General features: G+C 37.9%; 1 protein-coding gene across 13 annotated transcripts in view; it reads left to right on the plus strand.

The window, feature by feature from the left end:
* Positions 1-22,869, plus strand: part of BBS9 (Bardet-Biedl syndrome 9) — a 471,319-nt gene that overhangs the window by 432,832 nt on the left and 15,618 nt on the right. For all 13 annotated transcript variants that reach the window (XR_014266409.1, XR_014266410.1, XR_014266411.1 and 10 more), the window contains one exon: positions 22,652-22,762. Coding sequence is in view for 8 of the 13 variants with exons in the window: in XM_082471759.1 (XP_082327885.1) it covers positions 22,652-22,762 (111 nt within the window). In the remaining 5 variants the exon portion in view is untranslated. The remainder of the gene's footprint in view (positions 1-22,651; positions 22,763-22,869) is intronic.

Genomic DNA, 22,869 nt, shown 5'->3' on the forward strand with positions numbered 1-22,869 from the left:
TGTTGTATTTTTTAGATTCCACATATAAGTGATTATCATACATTAATTGAGAAATTGACAGTTTTTAAACTTGTGTGTTTAACACCCACATAATATAATTGTAGGCACTTTTGAAGTTAAGTTCATGGAAGTAGGTGGAACTGCAGTTGTACAGTAATCAAGAAGTACGACTGCTTTTTTGTATCCAAAATGATTGCTATTCATTATGTTCACAGATGAAACTTTTTCTTTTTAAGTGATAGATACCCATATGCTGCTGATAAGAGACCAGAGAAAGCACAGAAGAATGCCACAAGAGACTGAAACAGAGAATGTCCTGGGAAGTTGTTAAAGGATAATTTCATTTAAGGGAAAGTTTTTACATAAGACTGGCAGATGGGGGTTATTCATTTGTCTCTTCTAGAAATAGCTGAAAGAGGTACAACAGAAATCATTCCAATTCAAACATATAGGGAGATGAATTCAACCAGGATGCTAAGATAATTTTGGACGTTTTCAGCTTTATAGGCTGAGGGTTTCCATGAGTATCACTGAGACCCATGATTCAGTAACTTGGAGGGTTAGAGGTTTCACTCCCTCTGCATTGTAACCCGTATCATTCAGGATAGAACCTTTGGGAAAAGTGAAAGTTTTTTTTGTTTGTTTTTTTGTTTTTTGTTTTTTTAGTATTGACGAGTAGCCATACCAAGTGGTTTTATACCTAAAACTAGTCATTGACCATGGCCTTCAGAGAAAATGTTTATCTACCATTTACTGAAAGTTGTGTCTATAAGAAGGATCATTTCTTTAATTCTAAAATGACCATTTTGGGCCAAGATCTTTTGTACTCATATTTGGGGGAAAGACTGTAAAGCATATTAGTTTAAAAAAAAAAGTAGTTTTGCTGGTAGAATTAAATGATAGTAAGTTCTTCTCATTGGCAAAGTGGAAGTTCACTGTATGTCTTGAGTTTTTAATTTATTTTTATAAACATTATGGCCTGGACACATTAAGCCCATTTTCTTGTGCATAAAATGCCACTTTACCTCAACCTTGCCTTGTTTCTGTAAAAACAGAGGTTTGTTTTACGGCCCATCTAGCTGTATCTTTCCCTGACAAATAGACATCAAATAAAGAACCAATTGTTGTAACTTACACAGAGACTTTTGCTAGATCTACTTACCTGAACAGCCCTCAGTAGTAACAAACAGGGCCCAGCCGATAAATGACTGGTTTTGTTTTCATGAAAGTTCTGAGAAGTATCACCTGCCAGGAGGGTTTATCTTGGAGTTTGGGGGCAAAAGCCTGTACTGGCTCCAGAATGATGACAGTCACTAATGTTTAAGTGATATTCTAACCTTTCCAAAATCATTTATATGATACCATTTTATCCTTACAGGGTTTTTAGAAAATAAAAGCCATAATATACATAGCATATACTGTTTCAGTTGTTATTTGCCCACATGAATTTAAACACATGCACACACACACACACACACACACAATTTCTAGAAATAGTCACTGTCAATTTCTTACTAGGTTAATGTACTCTTATTTTTCCTTTTCATATTTCTCTCTTTTTTTGTTACTCTCTGGACAGTTTTTCTCCCAGCCTTTGTGGAACATTGTGATTATTTGTTCAGACTCTCCAGTAAGGAAATATCCTTTTTGGCTATTCAAGTGACATATATTACACAAAAGCATTTAGCACAGTGTCCGACAAATAGTAAAATGCTCTGTGTTGACTTCTTTTCCTCCTCCCTCTCTCCCTCTTTTGGTTTTTGGTTTAGTCATTTGGTTGATAGTGTGGCATCAGCACACATTTGATAGATGGATAGATAGGTAATCTAGATAGATAGATAGATAGGTAATCTCTATCCATCTATCCTTGGTCCTTGATTCCCTCTCTATATGGATTTCTTTCCTTTGATCCTTTTTTTTAAAATTAATTGATCTATTTATTTATTTTTGGCTGCGTTGGGTCTTCGTTGCTGCGTGGGCTTTCTCTAGTTGCGGTGAGCGAGGGCTAGTCTTCATTGTGGTGCGTGGGCTTCTCTTTGTGGTGGCTTCTCTTGCTGTAGAGCATGGGCTCTAGGTGCACGGGCTTCAGTAGTTGTGGCATGTGGGCTCAGTAGTTGTGGCTCATGGGCTCTAGAGCTCAGGCTCAGTAGTTGTGGCACACGGGCTTAGTTGCTCCGTGGCATGTGGGAATCTTCCTGGACCAGGGGTTGAACTGGTGTCCCCTGCATTGGCAGGCGGATTCTTAACCACTGCGTCACCAGGGAAGCCCCTCCTTTGATCCTTGATATTCAGTTTCTCTACTTTTTTATGCATGTATTTTGTATTTATTTATTTATTGGGTAAACATGTACAGAAAGCAATCGTTGTTCTAGTAATTGTGCTTAATCGTGGGAGCCACAAACCAGAGTAAGATAAAATCCTGAGTCTGGTGCATGAGATGCACAAATAAAGATGTCAAACCATGTGTGAAGTGCTCTCTAGAGAATATATAGGGGACATGTAGTGGGGTTGAGAGTTAGGGCCTGACTCTGGGATTGGGGCAGAGGGAAATTTTACAGAAGAGGTGGCCTGGAGAGGCCAAATGCTAACATAGACTTAGAGGCACACTTTTGGTTGGATGCCTAGCACTAACTAGATGTGTGACCTTGGGTAAATGATTTAACCCCTGTATGCCTCAATTTTCTCCTCTGTGAAGTCGAAATAATAAAAGCATTACCTTGTTGGGTTGTTACCAGGATTAAATGTTATCATATGTAACTCACTTAGAATAGCAATTGCCTCTTAAAAGCACTTGATAAATGTTAGCCATTGTTGTCACTATTACTATTGCTATAATTATTACCATAGCTGTCATTATTATTCTTTAAACTGATTCATGAGGCACATGAATTTAAAGGAAATTAGGGGAGGACATTCCTGGCAGAGGACATAATTTAAATAAGAGTAAATGAGTGTGGAAAACCAGAGCTTGTTCAGGAAACTACCTGCAAGATCTCTAGAGTGAGAGATATGTAACAGGAGTGTACAGATGCTGTAACCCTGATTGTTGGACATTTAGATAGTTTTATTTTTAAATTATTATAAATACTTCTGTGTTATACATCTGCATGAGGATATTATATGCATCTTTGATTATTGCCTTAGAGTAAGGACCTAGAGTTGAAAAACCTGCTTCTGCTTCCAGCTTGCTCCCAAGTAAGTGCTTCTTGATTTAAAAGTTCATCTGTGACTTTTTGCTACCTCCTTGACATCAATGATTATCATTCTTTTTCATCTTTGTTGATATCAGAAGTGGAAACTGGAATTTTAATTGTGCATCTGTGGTTTTATTAAGATTGCATTTAAAAAGTATTTTTAGCTGTTTGATTTTCTATTGTCGTAATTTTGTGATAATGTGCACTATTCCTATTGTTTATTAGTCTTTTATATTTTTCCTTCTGTGAATTATTCTTCATGCTTTCCCATGTTTCTGTAAATCAAAATATCACCTTTTATTATTGATTTGAAGAGCACTTTGTATCTAAAGGAAATTAACTCCTTTTCTTTAATATATGTTACAAATATTTTTTTCTGGGGTTTTGGTTGTTTTGAATTTTGCTTAAGGTAATTTGTTAGTTTGTATTTTTTTAACATGACTTCCTTTAGGTAGTCAAATCTATTTATTTTTTTCTTTATTGATTCCAAATATGTTTTTTCTTACTTTTTTCTTCTTGCATTTTACATTGAGCTCTTTTAGCCATCTGAAATTTATTGGACTTTTAAAAACCTATCTAACTTGAGGTTTTAAAAAAATTTTTACCCCATATTCCAGCATATTTTATTGGATAATGCATCATTTTCCACTAATTTGAAATACTTACATTTTATACTAAATATTTTTATATACGTGGGACTATCCCTGGTATTTCTGTGCTATTCCATTTTCCTCTCCATGTATTCTGACATTGATAGTAATGCTGTTGTAATTATCATTACTGTATAATAGCCTTTAAAATTGGTGGAACAAATTCCTCAATTCATTATTTATTATTTCCTGGTTCTTCTCAACCATTTATTCTTTGTTATGCACTTTAGCATCATATTTTCAAGTTAAAACACTCCTTTGAGATTTAGAGTGAAATTGCATTAAGATTCAAAGTCAATTTGTAGACAGTTGACACCATTTTTATGCTGAATCTTGCTATATTTTTGTCCATCTATTCAAATCTTTTATGGTTGTCTATAAATATTTAGTTCTATACCTATAAGCTTTGGCATTTTTTTTTCCTAGTTATTTTATCTTTACTGTTTTTTAAAAAAATTTAGTTAGTATCCTTTTGAGTATAAGAATTCCTCCATTATATTTTCTAACTAAATGCTGTTAATGCAGAGGGACATGATCAAATCTTCAACCTATTCAAATATAGTTTTCTTTCATATTCTTGGAAATTTTTTAGGTGTACAATCATATTATCTGGAAATGTAATAATTTAATCATTTTTCTAACATATACATTTCTTCCTGTTTTCTTATCTTATTATATTGCCTTGAATTTCTAGAATAATGTTAAATAATAGTAGTGATAAGTGGCCAGGATCCTCATCTTTACCCTGACTAACGTGAATGTTTTTATCTGCTTTATTCATAATGTTGCCTATTAATTTCAGATAGTTATTCCTAGTTCACTAGGTGATTTTTTTAAAAATCAGAAGTGCGTGATGAATATTATTACCCTCTGTTGAGATTTCTTTTTGATATAACGTTTTGAAGAATTAACATTAATTGAATCCTTTTGCATTCCTGGAATAAGTTTTTCTTTATTGTTGCTTTTTAAATATATCATACTGATTTGCTAATGTCTTAATTTGAATTTTTGCATATATATAGTGCATGAGATTGCCCTTGAGGTTTTCTTCTGCGTGAGTTTGCACTCAGGACTTTGTGAAGTTTTTGAGCACAGTTCTGCTAACTTTGGAAAACAGATCTTCGTGTTAATGTCAAATGTTCTACCACTGTGCAGCATCCTGAGAAAGACTTAATTTCTTTCCCTATGATCATTCTTTTAATCATTTTCTTTACTTTTGTTGTAGTTAAAAATTTTCCTCTATGAACTCATTTTAATTTCCCAACTTTTAGAAGACTGCTTTGTCTTTTCCTCGGTGTTGTTGAAACGGCATTATCTTCCACTTTACTATTTCACTTCTTTCTAGTTGTAAATCCTATCTACTCTACTGAGCCACTTCCTCTCCTTTGTAATTATATTCTATAGATGCATCAATCAATTCTGAATTCTTTTTAAACAGTCTAAGGATCTTTTTAGACGTCTAAGGATCTGTCTTTACTGGTGGCTCTTTTAGTTACTTCTATGCTGATTTCTTTTTTGCTGAGATGAAACCTCAGTCACTTTTCCAAATCCTTTCACTTTTCTTTTGAGCATGAGATTGGGAGGGATCAGATGTCGAGGGTATGAGGTACACACCATGATCCCGTTTTTGCCAATCTAAAACTCTTATTCTTTAAACAGTAATTCACAATCCCATTGCTGTGTGCCTTTTCTTTCTATCAGGGAGAAACAAGATTCTGGAATGGTTTAAGACTGGATTTTGGAGTCAGCACATAAAAGTTTCTCTCATTCACTATGCGCATGACTTTGAGCAAGTCACTTAAACTTTTTAGAGTCTAGTTCATCACCTGTGAAATGAGACACTACTAACTACCATTTTAGGCAGCTGTAAAATGAGCAAACATATAAAGTAAGGAACACTATGACTAGCACATAAAAAGTAATTAAAAATGGTACTAATGTAATTATTCAACTATCATAAATAAGCCCCTAATCCTGTCCCTTCATGCGGCATGGTCCTCCTTTCCATATTCTTACACAAAAATTGCATCCAGTTTTCACCCCTCAGAACCCGAAGTCTGGATCTTCAGTTGTCTGCATTGTTTGTACTGCACATTTCTGTCTGTACTTCTTAGGAGCTCCCTCAATTTCTGCCTTCTGTCTTGCTCTCTACCACAATGTGCTACCAATTATCGAGCAGGACTTTGATGCTTTATGTAATATCTCATTTACTCCTCATAATCATTTGTTAGGAAGATATTATTCCCACTTTGCAAATGAGGAAATAGAGATTCCGAATTATTAAGTGACTTGCCCAGGAGCTGAGTGGGCGGTTTTCCTGGAGTCTGGGGGTGCAGATTTTTACCTACTCTCCACTCAAAGTTGTTGTGAGGACCAAGGTCAAGTGAGAAGGTTTCACAGACTGTGGAACATGATGCAAACAGAACAGCTCTATCAGCCTAGTATTTTCTTTTCTCTCCTAGCCACCCCCTTTTATTGCTAAGTCTTCTGACATGTGGGTTGTACTGTGGGCTGGTTATCCTCATTCCCTCTGCATTTTCACACCTTTGTTTTCCTCCATTCTCTCCCTCCCTTCCTTTTATCCCCTGCGGCATTTCCACAGAGCTTCTTCTCTTAGATAGGTCTTACTCTACGTCTCCCTTTCTCAGCCGGAGAGAGCTCTCCTCACCCTGATGTTTTCTTGCCTTACTGACTCTTTCAACCTATCTCTTTTGTGTTTGACACCATTTAAAAATTGTTTTCATAGCTCAGTTATAGGCAGACAGCTTCACATTTTCCCTCTGTGTTTTTTAAAGGTTTGGTTTGAAAAAGGGCAGTACAGGATGTATAGGAGGTAAGAAAGAAGAGAAAAGAAACTGTTGGGAGGGGCTGCTTATTCTATCTTCAAAGAAAGCAGAGCTGGGGTTAGTCCAAGTTGTTTTACAATTGGAAGAGAGTCATCCTACCATAGTTTGGACGAAACCTGGCTTTTTATTGCCAAGAAAGTATAAGATGGAAATGGAGGTAAATGTGAATAATTCAAAGTAATGTTTAAACTTTGAGGATATTTTACCTTCTCTGGAATTAGAGATTTATGCTAGTCAAGAGTTAGGGAGGAATTTGAAATGTTTATGTTACCAGAGTGTAAAAAACATTGTCCAGTTGTTTATCTAATCTTTCATTGGGCTTGCTTTTAAAAACACGTTTAGATTTGAAGTAGCCTGGGAATAATAAACTGTTCCAGACCATAACTTGATGCCCCAGTGGAAATAAGATAGATCCTTTTTCATTTGTTTTGAGAAATTTCCCAAGCAGACAGATGTCTTTGTACCTTCCTTTGCAGTTCCTTCATCCACAAATGACTGTTATCAAGAAATAGAATTACAAGTGTTCTGTTACTTCTTTTTAACTTTAGCTCCCACAGAAATTACTACTGGGATCTTATTTCTTTTCTGGGCTGAACATTTTGTTGTCGTACCTACTCAGTCTCACAGATTCTCCACGTGTTATCATCCAGGAAGATTCATTTCTTAAAGATGTGTATTAATTAACACAAAGAACTTTTTGAGAAGCTTTTTTGATCCACAGAGCAACCACGTGTGCTGGGGCATGGGAATAAGAGGTACTATACTACATTCTGCTGTAATTATTTTCCAACCTCCCAGTGGAAAACGTAGATAATATTATGTAAAAAATAGAATGAATTTTGGTTTCCATTTCTTCTTCCTAATCCCTTAGCCTAAATTCATTCAGTCAAGGCAACCAGTAATTATTGTGTGCCTACTGTGTGCCAGGAACTATTCCAGGGCTTGGGATACAGCAACAAACAAAATAGACAAAGATCCCCGAAATTTTGGAACTCTCATTCTAGCAGGGGAGACGATAAAAAATAGCATGATAAAGAAGTAAACTACATAGTATGTTAGAAAATAACAAGTGTTAGTGTTAAAAGGTGATAAGTACTATGGAAAAAGAAATGTCAGAAAAGAGGCAGTTACAAGATTGTAATTTTAAATTGGGTTGAGGGTAGGCTTTGTTGAGAAGGCAACTTTTGAACAAAGACTTAAAGAAGTGAGGGATTTATCCATGCAGAGATCAGAGAGATGTGTCCCAGGTAAGGAGAATGAGCCTGGCATGTTCCAAGGACATCAAGGAGGCCAGTAGTGAGGCCAGTAGTGAGTGGTAGGAGATGAGGTCAGAGGGGTGAGATCATGTACAGCCTTTTGGCTGACTTTTGCTTTTTTCTGGGTGAAGTGGGGAGGACCATTTTGAAGAAAGGAATATAATCTTACATTTTAAAAGGATCCCTGCCTGCTGTATTGTGCATAGACTATGGGGGGGTGGTCAAAGGTAGAGGTGGGCAGTCAGTTTGAAGGTTACTCAGGTAAGTAATTTAGCAATAGTTCAGGTAAGAGATGATGGTGGATTGCACCAAAGTGGTAGTAGTGCTGAAGGTGGTGAGAAGTGATCTGATTCTGGATACATTTTAAATGTAAAGACAACAGAATTCCTAACAGAGTGGCCGTGTTGTGTGAAAGGAAGAAGAGAATCCAGAACAACCCCAAGAGTTTTGGCTTGAACCACAGGAAGGATGAAGTTGAGATGAGAAAGGCTGTGGGATGGAACAGGTTTGTGGGGAAGATCAGGAGTACAGTTTGGGATATGTTGAGTTTGAGATGCTATAAGATGTCCAAGTAGAGATATTGACTAAGTAGTTGGATATACAAGTCTGAAGTTCAGGAGAGAAATCTGGGCTGGAGTTATAAAATTAGGAGTTGTCAGCACGAAAGTGTTATTTAAGGCCATGAGACTGGATAAGGCCACCAAGGGAGTGATTTTAGAAAAGAGATGAGAATCAAAGACCGAGTGCTGGGAGAGTCAGAATTTTAGGAGTTTGGGAGAAGAGGGGGAACCAGCAAAGGATGCTGAGAAGGAGCATACAGTGAGGTAAGAGGAAAATCAGTAGAATGTGGCATCCTGGAAGTCAGGTGAAGAAAGAGTTTTAAAAGGTGGTGGAACGATCAGCTGTGTCAAATGCTAATGGGTCAAGTAAGTTGAGGGCTGAAAACTATAGATTTAGCAACGTGGAGGTCACTAGTGATCTTGAATAAAGCAACTGTTTGTGGAGTAGTAGAGGCCAGGTCTAGACTGGAATGGATGTACAAGAGAAAGGAAGAAATTAAAAATAGCAAATACAGACAGTTCTTTGGAGAAGTTTTGCTGCCAAGAGGAGTAAAGAAATGGAAGAAGATGCAGGAAAAGTGGGGGTCAAGAGACAGTAAATTATTCCTGATTTGATGTTTATTGTTGCCCTTTATTATTTATCTAGACCCCAGTCCTTGTTCTTTCTTTATCAAGCTGTTATTTCCTACTGGCTACTGTTTTTTTTTATTTTTTTGCTAGGCCAGACAACCAGTTAAGGTTTTCCTTGACTAGCTAACACGACAGTTCGTATTTCCTGGAGGTCAGGCAGCTGTAGCTGCTGCTCTCTGCCTTCTGAAAATTCACCACCCTCCTTTCCTTCAGCTTACATGAGAACCTCAGGCTTAGGTGTGGGAATTTTGGCAATATAAGGCAAAGATGATGAGAATAATAGTAATACTTATTATTATAACACTTAATGTATCACTTGCTATGAACCAGGCATTATTTGAAGTGCTTCATATAAATTAACTCATTTAATCTTTACAATTATCCTATGAGCTAGGTACAGTTATCATCTGCATTTTACAAATAAGGAAACTGAGGCAGAGAAAGATCAAGTTACCAGTTAAAAGAAAAAAAAGTAATGGTGGGGCTGGGATTAAAATTCTGACAGTCTAGCTCCAGAGTCCATGCTCTTGAAGCACCTGGAGAATTTTAAGAGCAAGATGTTAGCTAGAGAGATTTCATTTTACATAATATGAGAATTTTCTAGAGTTGATGGGCTGAGTTTTTTGAGAAACAAGATAGAATACAGGAGCTGATGGGGCATTTCCCCAGATTTACTGGCCTGTACATTAGTGGACTGTCACCAGCGCGTAATATTGGAATGATGTGGTAGAGCATTCTTCAAAGATAACTTTTTTAAAGACTGTATTTCCTATGTATTTCCTCAAATTTCATGAATTCCTTTCCAAATCAACAAGTATATATTAAGCATCCACTCTTTGCATGAAAAAGAAAAAAAATTAACTATTTTCCTCTATCTGTTTATTTTCCTGTGGGAAGCTTATTTGTTTATCATGCAGGCTATAGAACAATCTGGAAATTAAAATAAAAAGGACTGTATATGTGAATATAACACTATACTGTTTTTTTAAGGATTCTTAAAATTTCTGTAGCTTTAGAGATGAAGTATGAACTAAATGACCCTTTGTTAAGTGTTAGTTCTTAGAGCACTGGCAGGCAATTGCCACTGAATCCTTCATTAATAATCCCTTCCTTTTCCAGAAGGACTTGCCAGCACCCATAAAATATTCACTAGGAGAATTAAAATCATATAAAAATAATTGGTGTTTGCTTCCTTCAAGGCATACATTTAAATACATTGCTTTATTCCTCCGCTCCTTGGCTGCCTCCTATGTTTAGTAACACTAGGTCAGCAGACTTCCTCTTTTAAGGTTCATCTGCTGGCCATTTCAATTTCCCATGAGAAAGCAAAGCTACCACTGTTTTACCCTTTTATCTTAATGTTTCATCCATTTATGTCATATTATCTTGTGGGTTTGTGTTTCTCAGTAGTAATGGCACTGCTGGTAAATAGAAAACAATGAATGTGATTATGCACCCCTGATCATCATCATCATCATCATTGGAGCCCTTTTAAAATTCCTGTTTTGATCTCAGAATAGTGGTTATCTAGGATAGTAGATTATCAGTGATTTCATCCTATAAAGAATGTGTGCACTGTTTTTCAAGTGAATTATTTTAATGCCTGGTTGACAATTTTGGCTTTGACCACTGGGTCCAACTAGAAACATTCCACCACTGGTCTGCCTACCCCATCTTCTGGGTTTACCTGAGCATTTTTTACAGCATCAAATATAAATTCATGCCGTGCTCATGGCTTGTAGTTTCATGTGTAATTGGCTGTAACGTAATGACTAACGTATGTTGGAGGTTAGTACTGAAAATAATAGCCCAACATTTATTGGGGGCGTACTCTGTGCCAGGCTCTGTGATAACTGTATTACAGGCACTGACCAATTTAATCTTCGCCTCTCATAAAGTAAATGCTATATTTTCTGAATTTAGAAAAAAGGAAACTAAGGCCCAGACTTATGTGACTTTGCTCCAGACATAATGATACTTGCCATGTCCCATTTTGGATGTCCCTTTCCACTATCCATGGGCTGGTTATCATCTTGTGTACATTTCCCTTTTCTGCAAAATATGACATTGTTTAATGGACTATTGTAGAAATATATCATTAGATAACAGAGTTGTTTAGGAACGAGTCCTGAGTGCTTGTTCAGTTTCCTCATTTGTGAACGAATATGGTGAAACAGGTGCTCTCCAGAGATGTTGTGTTCTTCGCTCTTTTCCCTCAACCTGTTTATAACTGAAGTGGCCCAGCAGAACTCTCAGTTTCAAAATCACCACCTAAACTCTGTCATTATTAAAAACAACACAGTTTGGTCAAGATGATGGCTTTTAATTGGGTTGTGGAAAGAAACTCAAGTTGAAGAAATGTTGCCAGGATCACTGAGGAATTAATAACCACTTGATGCAAGAGGGAAGCTGTGAAGAACACTGGATCTCTTATTATGTGGTGCCCAGGCAAAGTAGAGTTATGCTCTTACTCTTTCACTTTTTTAGTAATTATAATTGCAGAACTATTGGCTTCCTTTCCTCCTCAACTGTAGCTATAATGTTTTATTTGTGCATGTATACTTTTGAGAGAGAGTTGGTCTCTGAAGAGGGACTTAGGAAAGTATTTGAAATGGAAATGTCTTAAAATCATGTGTCTTTCCAGTTGTACCTTGGGTTGCCTTAGGATTTAGAAACAAAGTGGAAATTAAATACCACAATCACCTTCTTTTTGAACAAGAAGGTGCTATACTTATCAGTATAGAAAAGATCTAGTTGAAAGACAATAGATCTTGCATTTCCTTGGAGAGTGCTCTAGACATTGATCAGCTGGCAAGGAAAAGCAAGTATTAACTTTCTCTTCTTCCTCACCTTCTCACAATGGCTGGGTAATACTTTTGTATTCCTGTTTGGAGGATTTAATGGCCTTGTTAACATGTGGGAAAACATTGCGATTGGAGACTTTAACAAAATAGTGAGTAGTTTTATTTTTTTTTAACTTCCATGTTTATGTTTTTACTGGTGTGTGTCTTTCCAAGTACTCCAGGTTAAGAACTAAATGTGTTAGAAAAACAGATGTAATGCAAATAAATGGGAGAGTTCTCATGTCCTTCAGTGAAGAAAGCTCCGAGTTTCTGAGCAGTAATTTTATGGGATCTTCTCTCTGTATCAGAAAAAAATTGTGCTTACCCCACTTCTTTCCCCTGAGTTCTGTTGTATCATAACTGACTAATGACCTATAGGACCAGACAATTCACCTACATATGGTAGGGGATCATAATGCACTAACATAGTACAGAGATCACTCTTACCAACAATTAATTGAGGAATTCACTTTATGAAGCCCTGTTTACAGACTGACATCTGGTGAACTTCTTAACCTGGATCTGTTCCAATCTTTAGGATTTATGGACTGTGCTTGCTTTTTTGTAAATAGGACTTTTTTCTGCTTGGTATATTCTCTTTACATAATTATCAATGGATGAAAATGGCTATGTTCCTGTATTTCTTAATCCTTTGTACTAAGTGGACCTAAATTCTAAGTGGTGGTCCAGCTAAAAGAATACTTGGACACCTATCATTATTCAAGTTGTGGAAACATCTTAATGCCAGGAGGACCCTACCCTCTTAAATCCAGATTCTCTGACTGGAGCCCTTATGCCCCAAGGGACTTAGTATTCAGTCTTTATGGGATTTTTAAAACTTGTTGAGACACATGCTAGACCTCTTAAAATATATTAGACTTCCTTTTATTCACAAACTTGGTCTCTGCTGTGAGGTGTGAAATGGAAATATTTTCAAACATAGGTATACGTGCATAGTCCTGAACACATTTTAAGTTCTTACCGGATGTGGGGGGATCAAAGTTTATTATTAGGCAGTGGAAATGAAATCCCAAACATTCCACAGGCATCATGTTGGACACACATTACAGTGAACTTCACCTGCCTCTCAGTGGTTAACCATTATTATCTCTGTTGCTAGTAGATGAGCTACTGTCTAGCAGTCAGCATGTCATCTGCAAATATAGGGAGAAAGAAAAGTTATCAAATGGATTTAAAAGAAACATAGAAAAACAAATATCATATGTTGGAACTGGAAACCTAAGACTATATAGAAAGGCATTGTTTTCTTCTGTTTTCTTGAGTTTGAAACTGTAAAACTGTACCAGGTTAAGTGTGAGATGCCTCTACATTACAACAAAGTAAAGGGCAGAATGGAAGGGGAGATGAGAAAGATATTGACATATGCTCTCCAGTTCCTCCTTCAGAGAAGCAGTGGCACCATATGATATCAACCTGATTTGCCACACTGTGATAAGAACTCATTCAGTGATACATTACATTCTTGAGGGCTTTATTTCCAAGATGTGCTTTGACAAGGTCTGACTGTTGTATTTTTAACAATCTCCTATATGTGTAGTTTTCTGGAGCATCTGCTTAGTAAGCACCTTGGTAAACCCAATTTCACAGAAGTCTTGGCTTTCTAAAATGGCCGGTAAGCACAGAACAGAGTCATGCACACACACACACACACACACACTCACACACACACACATCATTAGTCAAAAAATTTCCAACAAGCATAGCTTTACCAATTATGGTGTGATCTTAAGGAAATGTTAAGTCCAAGTACAAGATGGACTGGGCCACTTGAAGTCCAGTGTGGAAGAAGAGAAGTCAGTGGAGAATTAAGAGGGGAAGTGCAGCCCCACTTTTCCTCCAAGCCTTTTGCTGTTTCTCTCCATGGCAGCCCTTATGTAAGTCTTTATCTGACACAAATTTTCCTAGCTATACCTCCTACTCTGCATTAAATTTTTCTAACTGCTATTGTATTTTTTATTCTTTAATATTTTATTATCTATACCTTCAGTAAGTCACCCCAAATATCGTCTGTAGAAGTGTACACAGAAAAATGGAATATGTTGATAATTCATCCTCCCCTCCCCACTTTTCCTTTTCATCCTCTATCTCCTTCTCTCTTTTACCCACCCCTCTTCCTTCCATTCTTCCATTTTGTCAAAAGATTTGTAAATACTTGGTTAAAATTGCTACACAAACATACAGTAGGATTCTTGGCTTTCTATAGCTTACATTCTCCTTGGGCTAAAAAAATATATTTTAAGAAAATAGAAGAATGAACAGAGTAGAGGAGAATTATCAGGAAAACTCTTATACATATCTTTAATGCCTATGTGTGGTTGTATGTGCACATTTACAGAGAGAGGGAGAGGGAGAGGGAGACTGAGAAAGGATAAAGAGTAAAACTATTCCAAATGAATATATTTTTGGAGAATTTTTTAACTACTCATAGTATCTTAGGGAAGCTTTTCATATTTAAGATAGTGAAATATTCTTTTCAAAGCACCCATTCGCCACACTTCACGTGAATTATAAACCTTTGAAATGAAATCTGAATGTTAACCTCAAAAACACTTTATCCATCAAGTAAATCTTGATTAAAAGAAAAATGTCACTGGTGTATATTTTTGAGGTTTCTGCTGTTTTAAATTCTTAGTGGCAATTCAAGCATGTGAACAGAAGATTCTTTGGCTGGCAAGTCAGAGCATGGTCTGTGGTCATTTGTGATTCTCAAAGTGTCTCCTTGTTTGATTGCTTTTAAATATATGAAGAAAAAAGAAGAAAAAAAATTTTTCCTCCCTGAAGGAATGGAACATTTGCACCCATACACTCAGTTGATTGCAAAGGTTTCTGTTGCAAGAATATAAATCCGCCAAGTCCTAAAATATACCCGAAGAACAGCTTGCCAACCTTCTGGGTTTTCTGTATCACTGAAAGGAAGTACTGGTTAGGACAGCCAACTCACAAGCAAATCCACTGAGATCTTGATGGGAAAAAAGGTATTCTTGAGAAAGCTCCAATGGTTTAGGAAGCAGGAGAACCAGGAATCGGCTCTAGGATATGAGGGGCATCCGCTACCCTCTCTGAGCCTCTGTTCTGATGTCTCCTAAATGAAGGTGGTTGCACTAACAGCTAAAGTTCTTTGATTCCACAGATACGGTGTGGAAAGTGTATCTATGCCAAGAAAATTCGTAGAAAACAGAGATGGTAAAATGTACTTTGTGCTGAGCACTGTGTTCAGTGTACACGGTCTCACATAATCCTCACAATAGGCCTCATTAAGACCGTCTCTTTACAGTTGGGGCAACTGATAACCTGCCTGCGTCCAGCAGCTAGACCCAGACTGACCCACTCCTGAGGACTTCACAGTCTAAGTCCAGCCTTGCTGTTGGCCTCCTTTGCCTTCAGTGGCCTCCCCATTCACTGCCCACCTGGCTTTCACTTTTGATAGAGGACAAGAAGAACAACTGGAGACAATCCTAAAATATGGGAAACTCTAAGAATTTATGAAAAGAAACTGTCTTTAAAATTTTTCCCCAATCTAGTCATGAGAAAAATATTAAACAAATTCCAGTAGAAGGGCATTCTGCAATATGCTTGACCAATACTCCTCAAAACTTCAAGGCCATCAAAAGTAAGGAAGGGCTGAGAAACTGTCACCACCAAGAAGAGCCAAAGGAGATGCAGCAACTAATGTCATGGGGTATTCTAGATGGGATCCCGAGACGGAAAAGGATGTTAGGTAAAAACTAAGGAAATCTGAATAGGCTATAGATTTTAACTACTAATAATGTATCAATATTTGTTCATTGATCAAATGTACCATGCTAATGCAATATGTTAACAATAGGAGAAACTGTGTGGAGAATATATGGGAATTCTCTGTACCATTTACTAAATTTTTCTGTACATCTAAAAATGTTCTAAAAATTAGTCTATTTTTTTTTTTAAAAAAAGCTTATCACCGCCCAAACAAAAAGAGCATTTGTAGCAGTAGGGCAAATAATATTCTTCTAAAGAACTGCTACTATTACTCCTCCTCCTCTTCCTCTTCCTTATTGCTGTTATTATAGTAATACTATGAGATGATCTGGCAGTGTTAAATGCCTCTAGGAACCTTTAGAATTAGGATGCAGTTGAAGAGCAGCTTTCTGTGAGCCTTGTATTAGGCCAGGCGTTGGCAAACTACAGCCAATGGGCCAGATCTGACTGTTTAAGTAAATAAAGTTTTATTGGAACACAACTAATGCTCATTCATGTTTACATTTTGTCCTTGGCTGCTTTTGCACTACAATGGCAAAACTGAGCAGTTGCATCAGAGACCAGATGGCCCACAGAGCTTAAAAAATATGTACTATCTGGCCAACCCCTGGTTTAGGCTACTTGAGTTACAAGGCAGATGGTGAGGCAGGTAAGCTGGGCCACCAGAATTCATCTGGGTTAGAATCAAATATCTATCAAATAGAACTCAGCAGATCAAGTAGCGTGAGTAAATAGAGTAGTCAGCTTCAGAGGTGGCCACATGTTTAAGGTGTCTGAACACTTTCTTTTTTTTGCTGCAGAGCTGTGTCTTTTGGCCCCATGGGTGTATCAGCTGTGTGAATCCTACCCCTTCAGACTCCCAACTTTAGGGACTTCCGTCTTGGCCTATTCACTCTACTCTTCTTTTAGTGTTCCTAACTTTGACATGAGAGTAAATAGTCAGAACTTAATGTGTTTTTCAATGTGCCAAGCACTTATACATGCTCATCAATTTCTTCCTTATGAAGTAGGGCTGCCATAGTCTCTGTTTATAGATAAGGAAACTGAGGCTCATTAAAGTGAAATAATTTGCTCAGGAAGGTCACTTGGCTCATAAATGCTGAGTCGTGGTTTGAATCGAGGCTTTGTTAAATTCCCTACAAATAAGCCCGCATTCAGTGCTGGAGCTGGCTCACACTGGCTGGTGAGGACCAATCATTGAAGTTTTAGGAATTCTGTGAGCCAGTTAACAAATTCAGCCATTATTAAAAATTAAATTATGTAAACTTATAACCAAATAAATTGTATTAAGAACAAAGATAATACACCTCAAAACTCTTCACTAGTTATTTTATTACTACACTTTACTATTCTCTCTGCTCTTGAGATTATGTATGTCTACGGAATCTGAATGGTGAAAGTGCTATCTCATGGTGTCCTCTTACACATCTCTGCCAAGCTCCACGTTTGGTGATGTCACGTTGGTTGCTTGAAACTGGCCATGGTAGGAGTATTTATACCAAAGAAATGGGCAAACACTACAGATTAGGGCTTTACCTTTTTTCCCTGAAAGCCAGCTGGTTACATGTTTTCCAGAATATCAGTGCTTACCCTGCATTCTGATTTTGATCTCTAGTATTCTAGACAGTTACATTTGTTTCTGCTTGGCCTCCTATCTTGACTTTTGAACTCTATAACTTTTATAGTTCATGCTATAGCAACCTACAGAGAGGACCTGAGCTCTGTTTTTTTTTAAGACTTATTTATTATTTAGTTATTTATTTTTGGCTGTGTTGAGTCTTAGTTGCGGCAGGCAGGATCTTTGTTGAGGCATGCGGGATCTTTCGTTGCGGAGCGCGGGCTCTTCATTGCAGCGTGCGGGCTTCTTTCTAGTTGTGGCGTGCGGGATTTCTCTTCTCTAGTTATGGTGAGTAGGCTCCAGGGCGCGTGGGCTGTGTAGTTCCCAGCACGCAGGCTCTCTAGTTGAGGCTCGAGAGCTCAGTAGTTATGGCTGCAGGCTTAGTTGCCCCGCGGCATGTGGGATCTTAGTTCCCTGACCAGGGATCGAACCCGCATCCCCTGCATTGGAGGGCAGATTCTTTACCACTGGACCACCAGGGAAGTCCGTGAGCTCTTTTTTATTGTTGTTTTTGTTTGTTTGTTTGTTTGTTTTTCTGACAGTGGGTAGAATTTCCTTAGTGTAATTCCCTTGTTGATAAAATATGTTCCACCTGGTGAGGAGGAAGTTTCAACAATTTTATAATTTGCTTTTGAATGCAGAAACAGGTTTAAGGATAGCTTGTAATCCATAAAAAAAAAACAAAACAAAACCCTAGAGTTGAATTATCTTTATAAATATAGGGTGATCTCCTATTGTTCAGAATTTTTGGTAAGATTTTCTACTTAAATAATTTTCTGGCTACATGAGGATTGTAGCCAGAAAAATTTTCTTTAAAAATGTTTAAATTTAAGTATAGTGGATTTACAGTGTTTCAGATGTATAGCAAAATGATTCAGTTATACATATACATATATATATCTATTCTTTTTCAGATTCTTTTCCATTATAGGTTATTACAAGATATTGAATATAGTTCCCTGTGCTATACTTGTCGTTGTTTATGTATTTTATATATTGGAGGATTGCTATATATATTAATGTGCTACTAATTTGCAAAGAAACAAATTTTTACAGCCAAGTTTAGTTAACACAAATGATCATGCACATAATTTGATTGGTAACAATTCAGAGGAAGAGGGAGCATAGTGAAATGTCTCAGAAACATCCTCTTAAACATCACGGGTATAATCTCCAATTTAGAAACTGTCTTGTTCCAAGTGCTGTAGATACTGTTTGCAATTTGTGATACATGCTTCATGTTTTCAAATTTCACCTGCAGGGGTTAGGGTTCCAGATTACTCCAGAAAAGCGTTTTAAGCATTTAATTGTAATAGGACTCTAAAATGAAGCCACCACTTATAACATTGTTCCTTATGAAAATGCCCCCAGAGTTCTGACTCGGGATCCCAGGTTCCTTAATGAAACTTCTTTTTACACGAGAGTACAGGGATAGAAGTGGATCTCCATAATTGTACCAGCAGTGGGCAAGGGAGTGCCTGGACATCCATATTGGTGGGGAGAGGGGGGCTGTTCTGGACATTATGCAAGGAGGGAGCTGCCAGACAGATATTGGAGTAGAAGGGAGGTACATAAGTTGTGAGAAGCCCCTGCTGTTGCCAGAATGAGTTTACTGGCTATTTGAACTTCTGATAATTAGGAGTTGGCTGAATTATTATTTTTAACTATAATTCCATGTATCATATTAATTAATGTAGACCATATCTTGAAATCAGTGCTGTTCAAAGTGTGAATGGAAGACTAGCATCTGTCTGCAAACTGTCTGTTACTTGAAACTGAGAATAAGCGTTCAGAAACTTGTAGCAATTGACAGTGTACTTTTTACAATGATTGAATCTAAAAGATAAGGACCTGTATATTGTTCATTTTATTTTTCTAGTAATTCCTTTTATTCATTTTTATTATATGTGACAAAAGTATTGGTTTAGATAGATTGGAAATTTTAAGGCTGGTCCTTTTGAGAAGCATTGCTACAATGGGCTTCAGAAGGTCTCTGTTAGTTTGGAAATTTTATATTTTATTTCTCTCCTTTTACTGTTTACTCTGAAATTTTTGTTTGTTTGTTTGTTTTTACTTTGAAATTTTTAACAAATATTTTTTTCCTAGCAAAAATCTCATCAGATATGCCCATTTGCCCTTCTTATTCAGTAGGTGTGGGTGGGGCCTGAGATCGCATTTGCCTTCTGTTGCCTGCTAGCTGCACTGAACTTGCCGTTTTCTTTTTGCAAGGTATCTAGTTATCAGAAGCAGCCACCCTACTCTGGAATCCTTATAATTATAAATGTTGCCATGCCACAGCTACTTGATCTCCTGGGCTTGACCTCTACATGCACATCATCCCAGTTAACCATGGGTGAAAGCTTAAGTAATTGCATAACAGAAGTTATTCCCAGTCTGTTTACACGCAGCCATGGAACCCCTATTTCTTACAGATAGGTGGGCGATCTAACCTCAAAATTCCATCTTGAAGGCCTGCTTTTTAGTACTACTTCCCATGTCAATGATTTTTGCAAGAAAACAGAGCCTGAGGCAGGAATTAAAGTGGCAGTTTATTTGGCCAACTCAAGGAAGGGAGGATGAGGAAAAAGGGAAGCAAGTCAAGGAAATACGTGAAGTAATACAAAGTGATGCATCCTTCGCTGGTGACCACTTCTCTCAAAGAGCCAGGAAGAGTCCCAGCAGGTGCATCTACTCAGCACACAGCACTTTTCTGGAGGTTGACCAAAAAGAAATAATAATTCAGAGTCGATCCAGGGAGAGAGGCAGGCGGGGAATTTTCTGCAAGGCTCCTTCGCTTCCCCCATTTCCCATTGGTTAGGATGCCAGATCTCACATCCTGTTGTTCCTTCCAAGCTTAAAGCGGCAGAACTTCTGGGCATATGGTTGGTCAGTCTGGCCGCATGGAGGTATCCAAAGAAAAGAGGGTAACATTCCTAGGCAAGTGACTGGTCAGCCCTGCAGTGGGATTTGAGAAATTTGTCATCTCTGTACTTTGGACAAGGCAAAACTTTTGTGCCAAGGACAAGAGAGGAAATTACATACATTGTAATTTATGTAATGTATAGTCTACAAGATAGTCTACAGCAAGTGACTTTTCCTTTTGTGCCCACCTGATTGAAGAACTAGTGCTTTTGAAGTCTTCATCCTTCTCACTTGCCTCACTATTGAGCCAGCTGGAATAAACGGTAGACACTGATTAATCAGAGGAGACCTGCCTCTCTCCACGCATGGCAGCACTGCTGTCCGATCACTGCACTCTCTCCCATCTGTTGGCTGGAGACACTTCTTCCCCAGTCTTGAAGTTTCCTTGTGTGCAAAGGTAGCTGCATCAGTACAACATTCCTGCCCTCATCCTGCTTCCTCCCTCCCTCTGCCTTGGGGATGGAGAAATGACTTAATCTGATTTATGAGTCTAGAAAGCCATTCTTCGGCCTTTTTTCTTGGGGTCAGGGTTCTGTTTTGCCGGGAGCACTCCCTTCTTTCTGTTCTTCCCTGTTATTAATCTTACAGAGGTACCCCTTCCCCACCTCTGCATACTCTATTCCTTTTTTCTCAGTTGGGTGAGAGTCCAGGAGGAGAAGAAGGGTGCTGTTTCTTGGGCTTCTCCAAAGTCCTGGCATCTCTGAGCCTGTCCCTGGCCTCACAATACTCTAAGCAGTGCTCCTCGCAACCACACCTGGTAGATCATCAGGTGAGATAAAACCTGCTGACACCCAAGACCTGCAGCCAGGTATCTCTTTGGTTGATGCTGCAACTGGGAGCCATATAGTAAATGGTTAGATAACAGAGGCTTTGGGAGTTGTCACGCTTGGGTGTGAGCTCTGTCTTACTCCTTAGGAGCTGTGTGACCTTGGCAAAGAATTAACAAGAAGAATGGCTTTGGGAAAAAAATAAGTACAGTGTACAGCATGTTAGAACATTTCCAGGAAATGATGTACTGATCTCCTGAAACCTCAGTCTTCCTATCTGTAAAAGCAGAATAATAACATCTATTTCATGGTGTGGTTTGTAGGAACTAAATGAGATGATATGGGCAGAGTTTTCAGCATTGAGAAGGTATGTAATAATGATAGTTATTGTTACCATGATCTACAGTTTTTGGAAAGAGATTAAAAATAAGCCTGGTTCTCCTTCTGGATGGGGGCCCTAGCTATTTTAAGATAAAGCGGGCAAGATCCATTGCATTGATGGATAATTCTAACATTTCCTGTTTGGGGAACCTCTGAGGCTACCTCTAATTCTTATTTTATGAGTGTGGAAATCCTTGTCTCTCAAGTTTCCCTCAACACCGATTTCTTTTTCAGAGGTGATACAGAGGGATGGATGGTAAGGTATACTTTCCTTCAGACCTGGGATCTTGACTTCACTCTCATTTGAATGACGTGGTTTACACATCAGTGCTGCTGATACCCTCTCTTTATAAACCCCCTCACACATAAAGCCAAACTTGAATATGGAGGCTTTGGACTCAGTGTATGAGAAGCCTCAGAAAAGGAAAAATCACACTTCAGTTACAAGAATGGCTTTGGGAAAAAATGGGTACAGTATACAGCATGTTAGTACATTTCCAGAAAATTAGTCAAATTAGTCAAATCAGGTTGCAGATGTAGTCATGAAATTCTCAACATGAGTTCTCCGTACAATATTTTGGTGGATAAAATCAAATGACTTATACCTAATATTTTAAAAGTGCAGTGGTTCCAGCTTATCCTCAAGTCACCTTGGAATTGACTTGGAATTGAAAGCTTCCACAATGCATTTATGGCTTTGCTGTGAATTATGAAGTGTTTGTGTCTGTGCTGTAAGGTGTTGGGATTCAGGAATAGAATCAAATTCCTGAGAAATACCACTGTAGTCACCAACTCAGAACACCAGTGGCCTTCCTCTTTGTTCAGGGAAGTTTTCTTTCCCTCACAGTCGATGTGCTTTGTTCCTTTTATAGTTTCTGATGCTCTGGTATTAAAGGGAATTTCTGCTGAGGTACCATTATAGTATGGATATCACATATGCTATAGATTTTGTCCTTTCTGACTTTAAAAGGGTTAAATTTGAAGACAACACCATTGCTGCTGTTGCTAAGTGCTCATCGGTATGTCTTTAAAGGCAATGACTCATTCCCAGCATTTTCACCAAAAGAGAAACATTTAAGATTATTCTTTTTTGGTCTACTCCTGAAGATTGTTGTCTCTTTATTTATTATCTTCATGACTGGTACGTTCTTAAGCTGAGGTTGCCATATGGAGAGGTAGATTTTTCTACACATTGCTTAAAATATTGTTTGTATTTTTCAACTAGGTGGCTGTGCTACGATCCCTGAATCAGACCTAGAGGAAAGATCAGTAGAACAAGACTCCACTGAACTGTTTACCAACCACAAACACCTCATCGTGGAGACGCCCATGCCTGGTAAGAGAATGGGGGGCCTTCGCAAATGGTATGTCAGGAACAGCGAGACACTGGTCAGGTTTTGTCATACCAGAAAGCATTTTGCAAAATTGCTTGTTTTCTAACTT

The sequence above is a fragment of the Balaenoptera physalus genome, assembly GCF_965194825.1.
Source record: "Balaenoptera physalus genome assembly, chromosome: 8".
Lineage (NCBI taxonomy): Eukaryota > Metazoa > Chordata > Mammalia > Artiodactyla > Balaenopteridae > Balaenoptera > Balaenoptera physalus.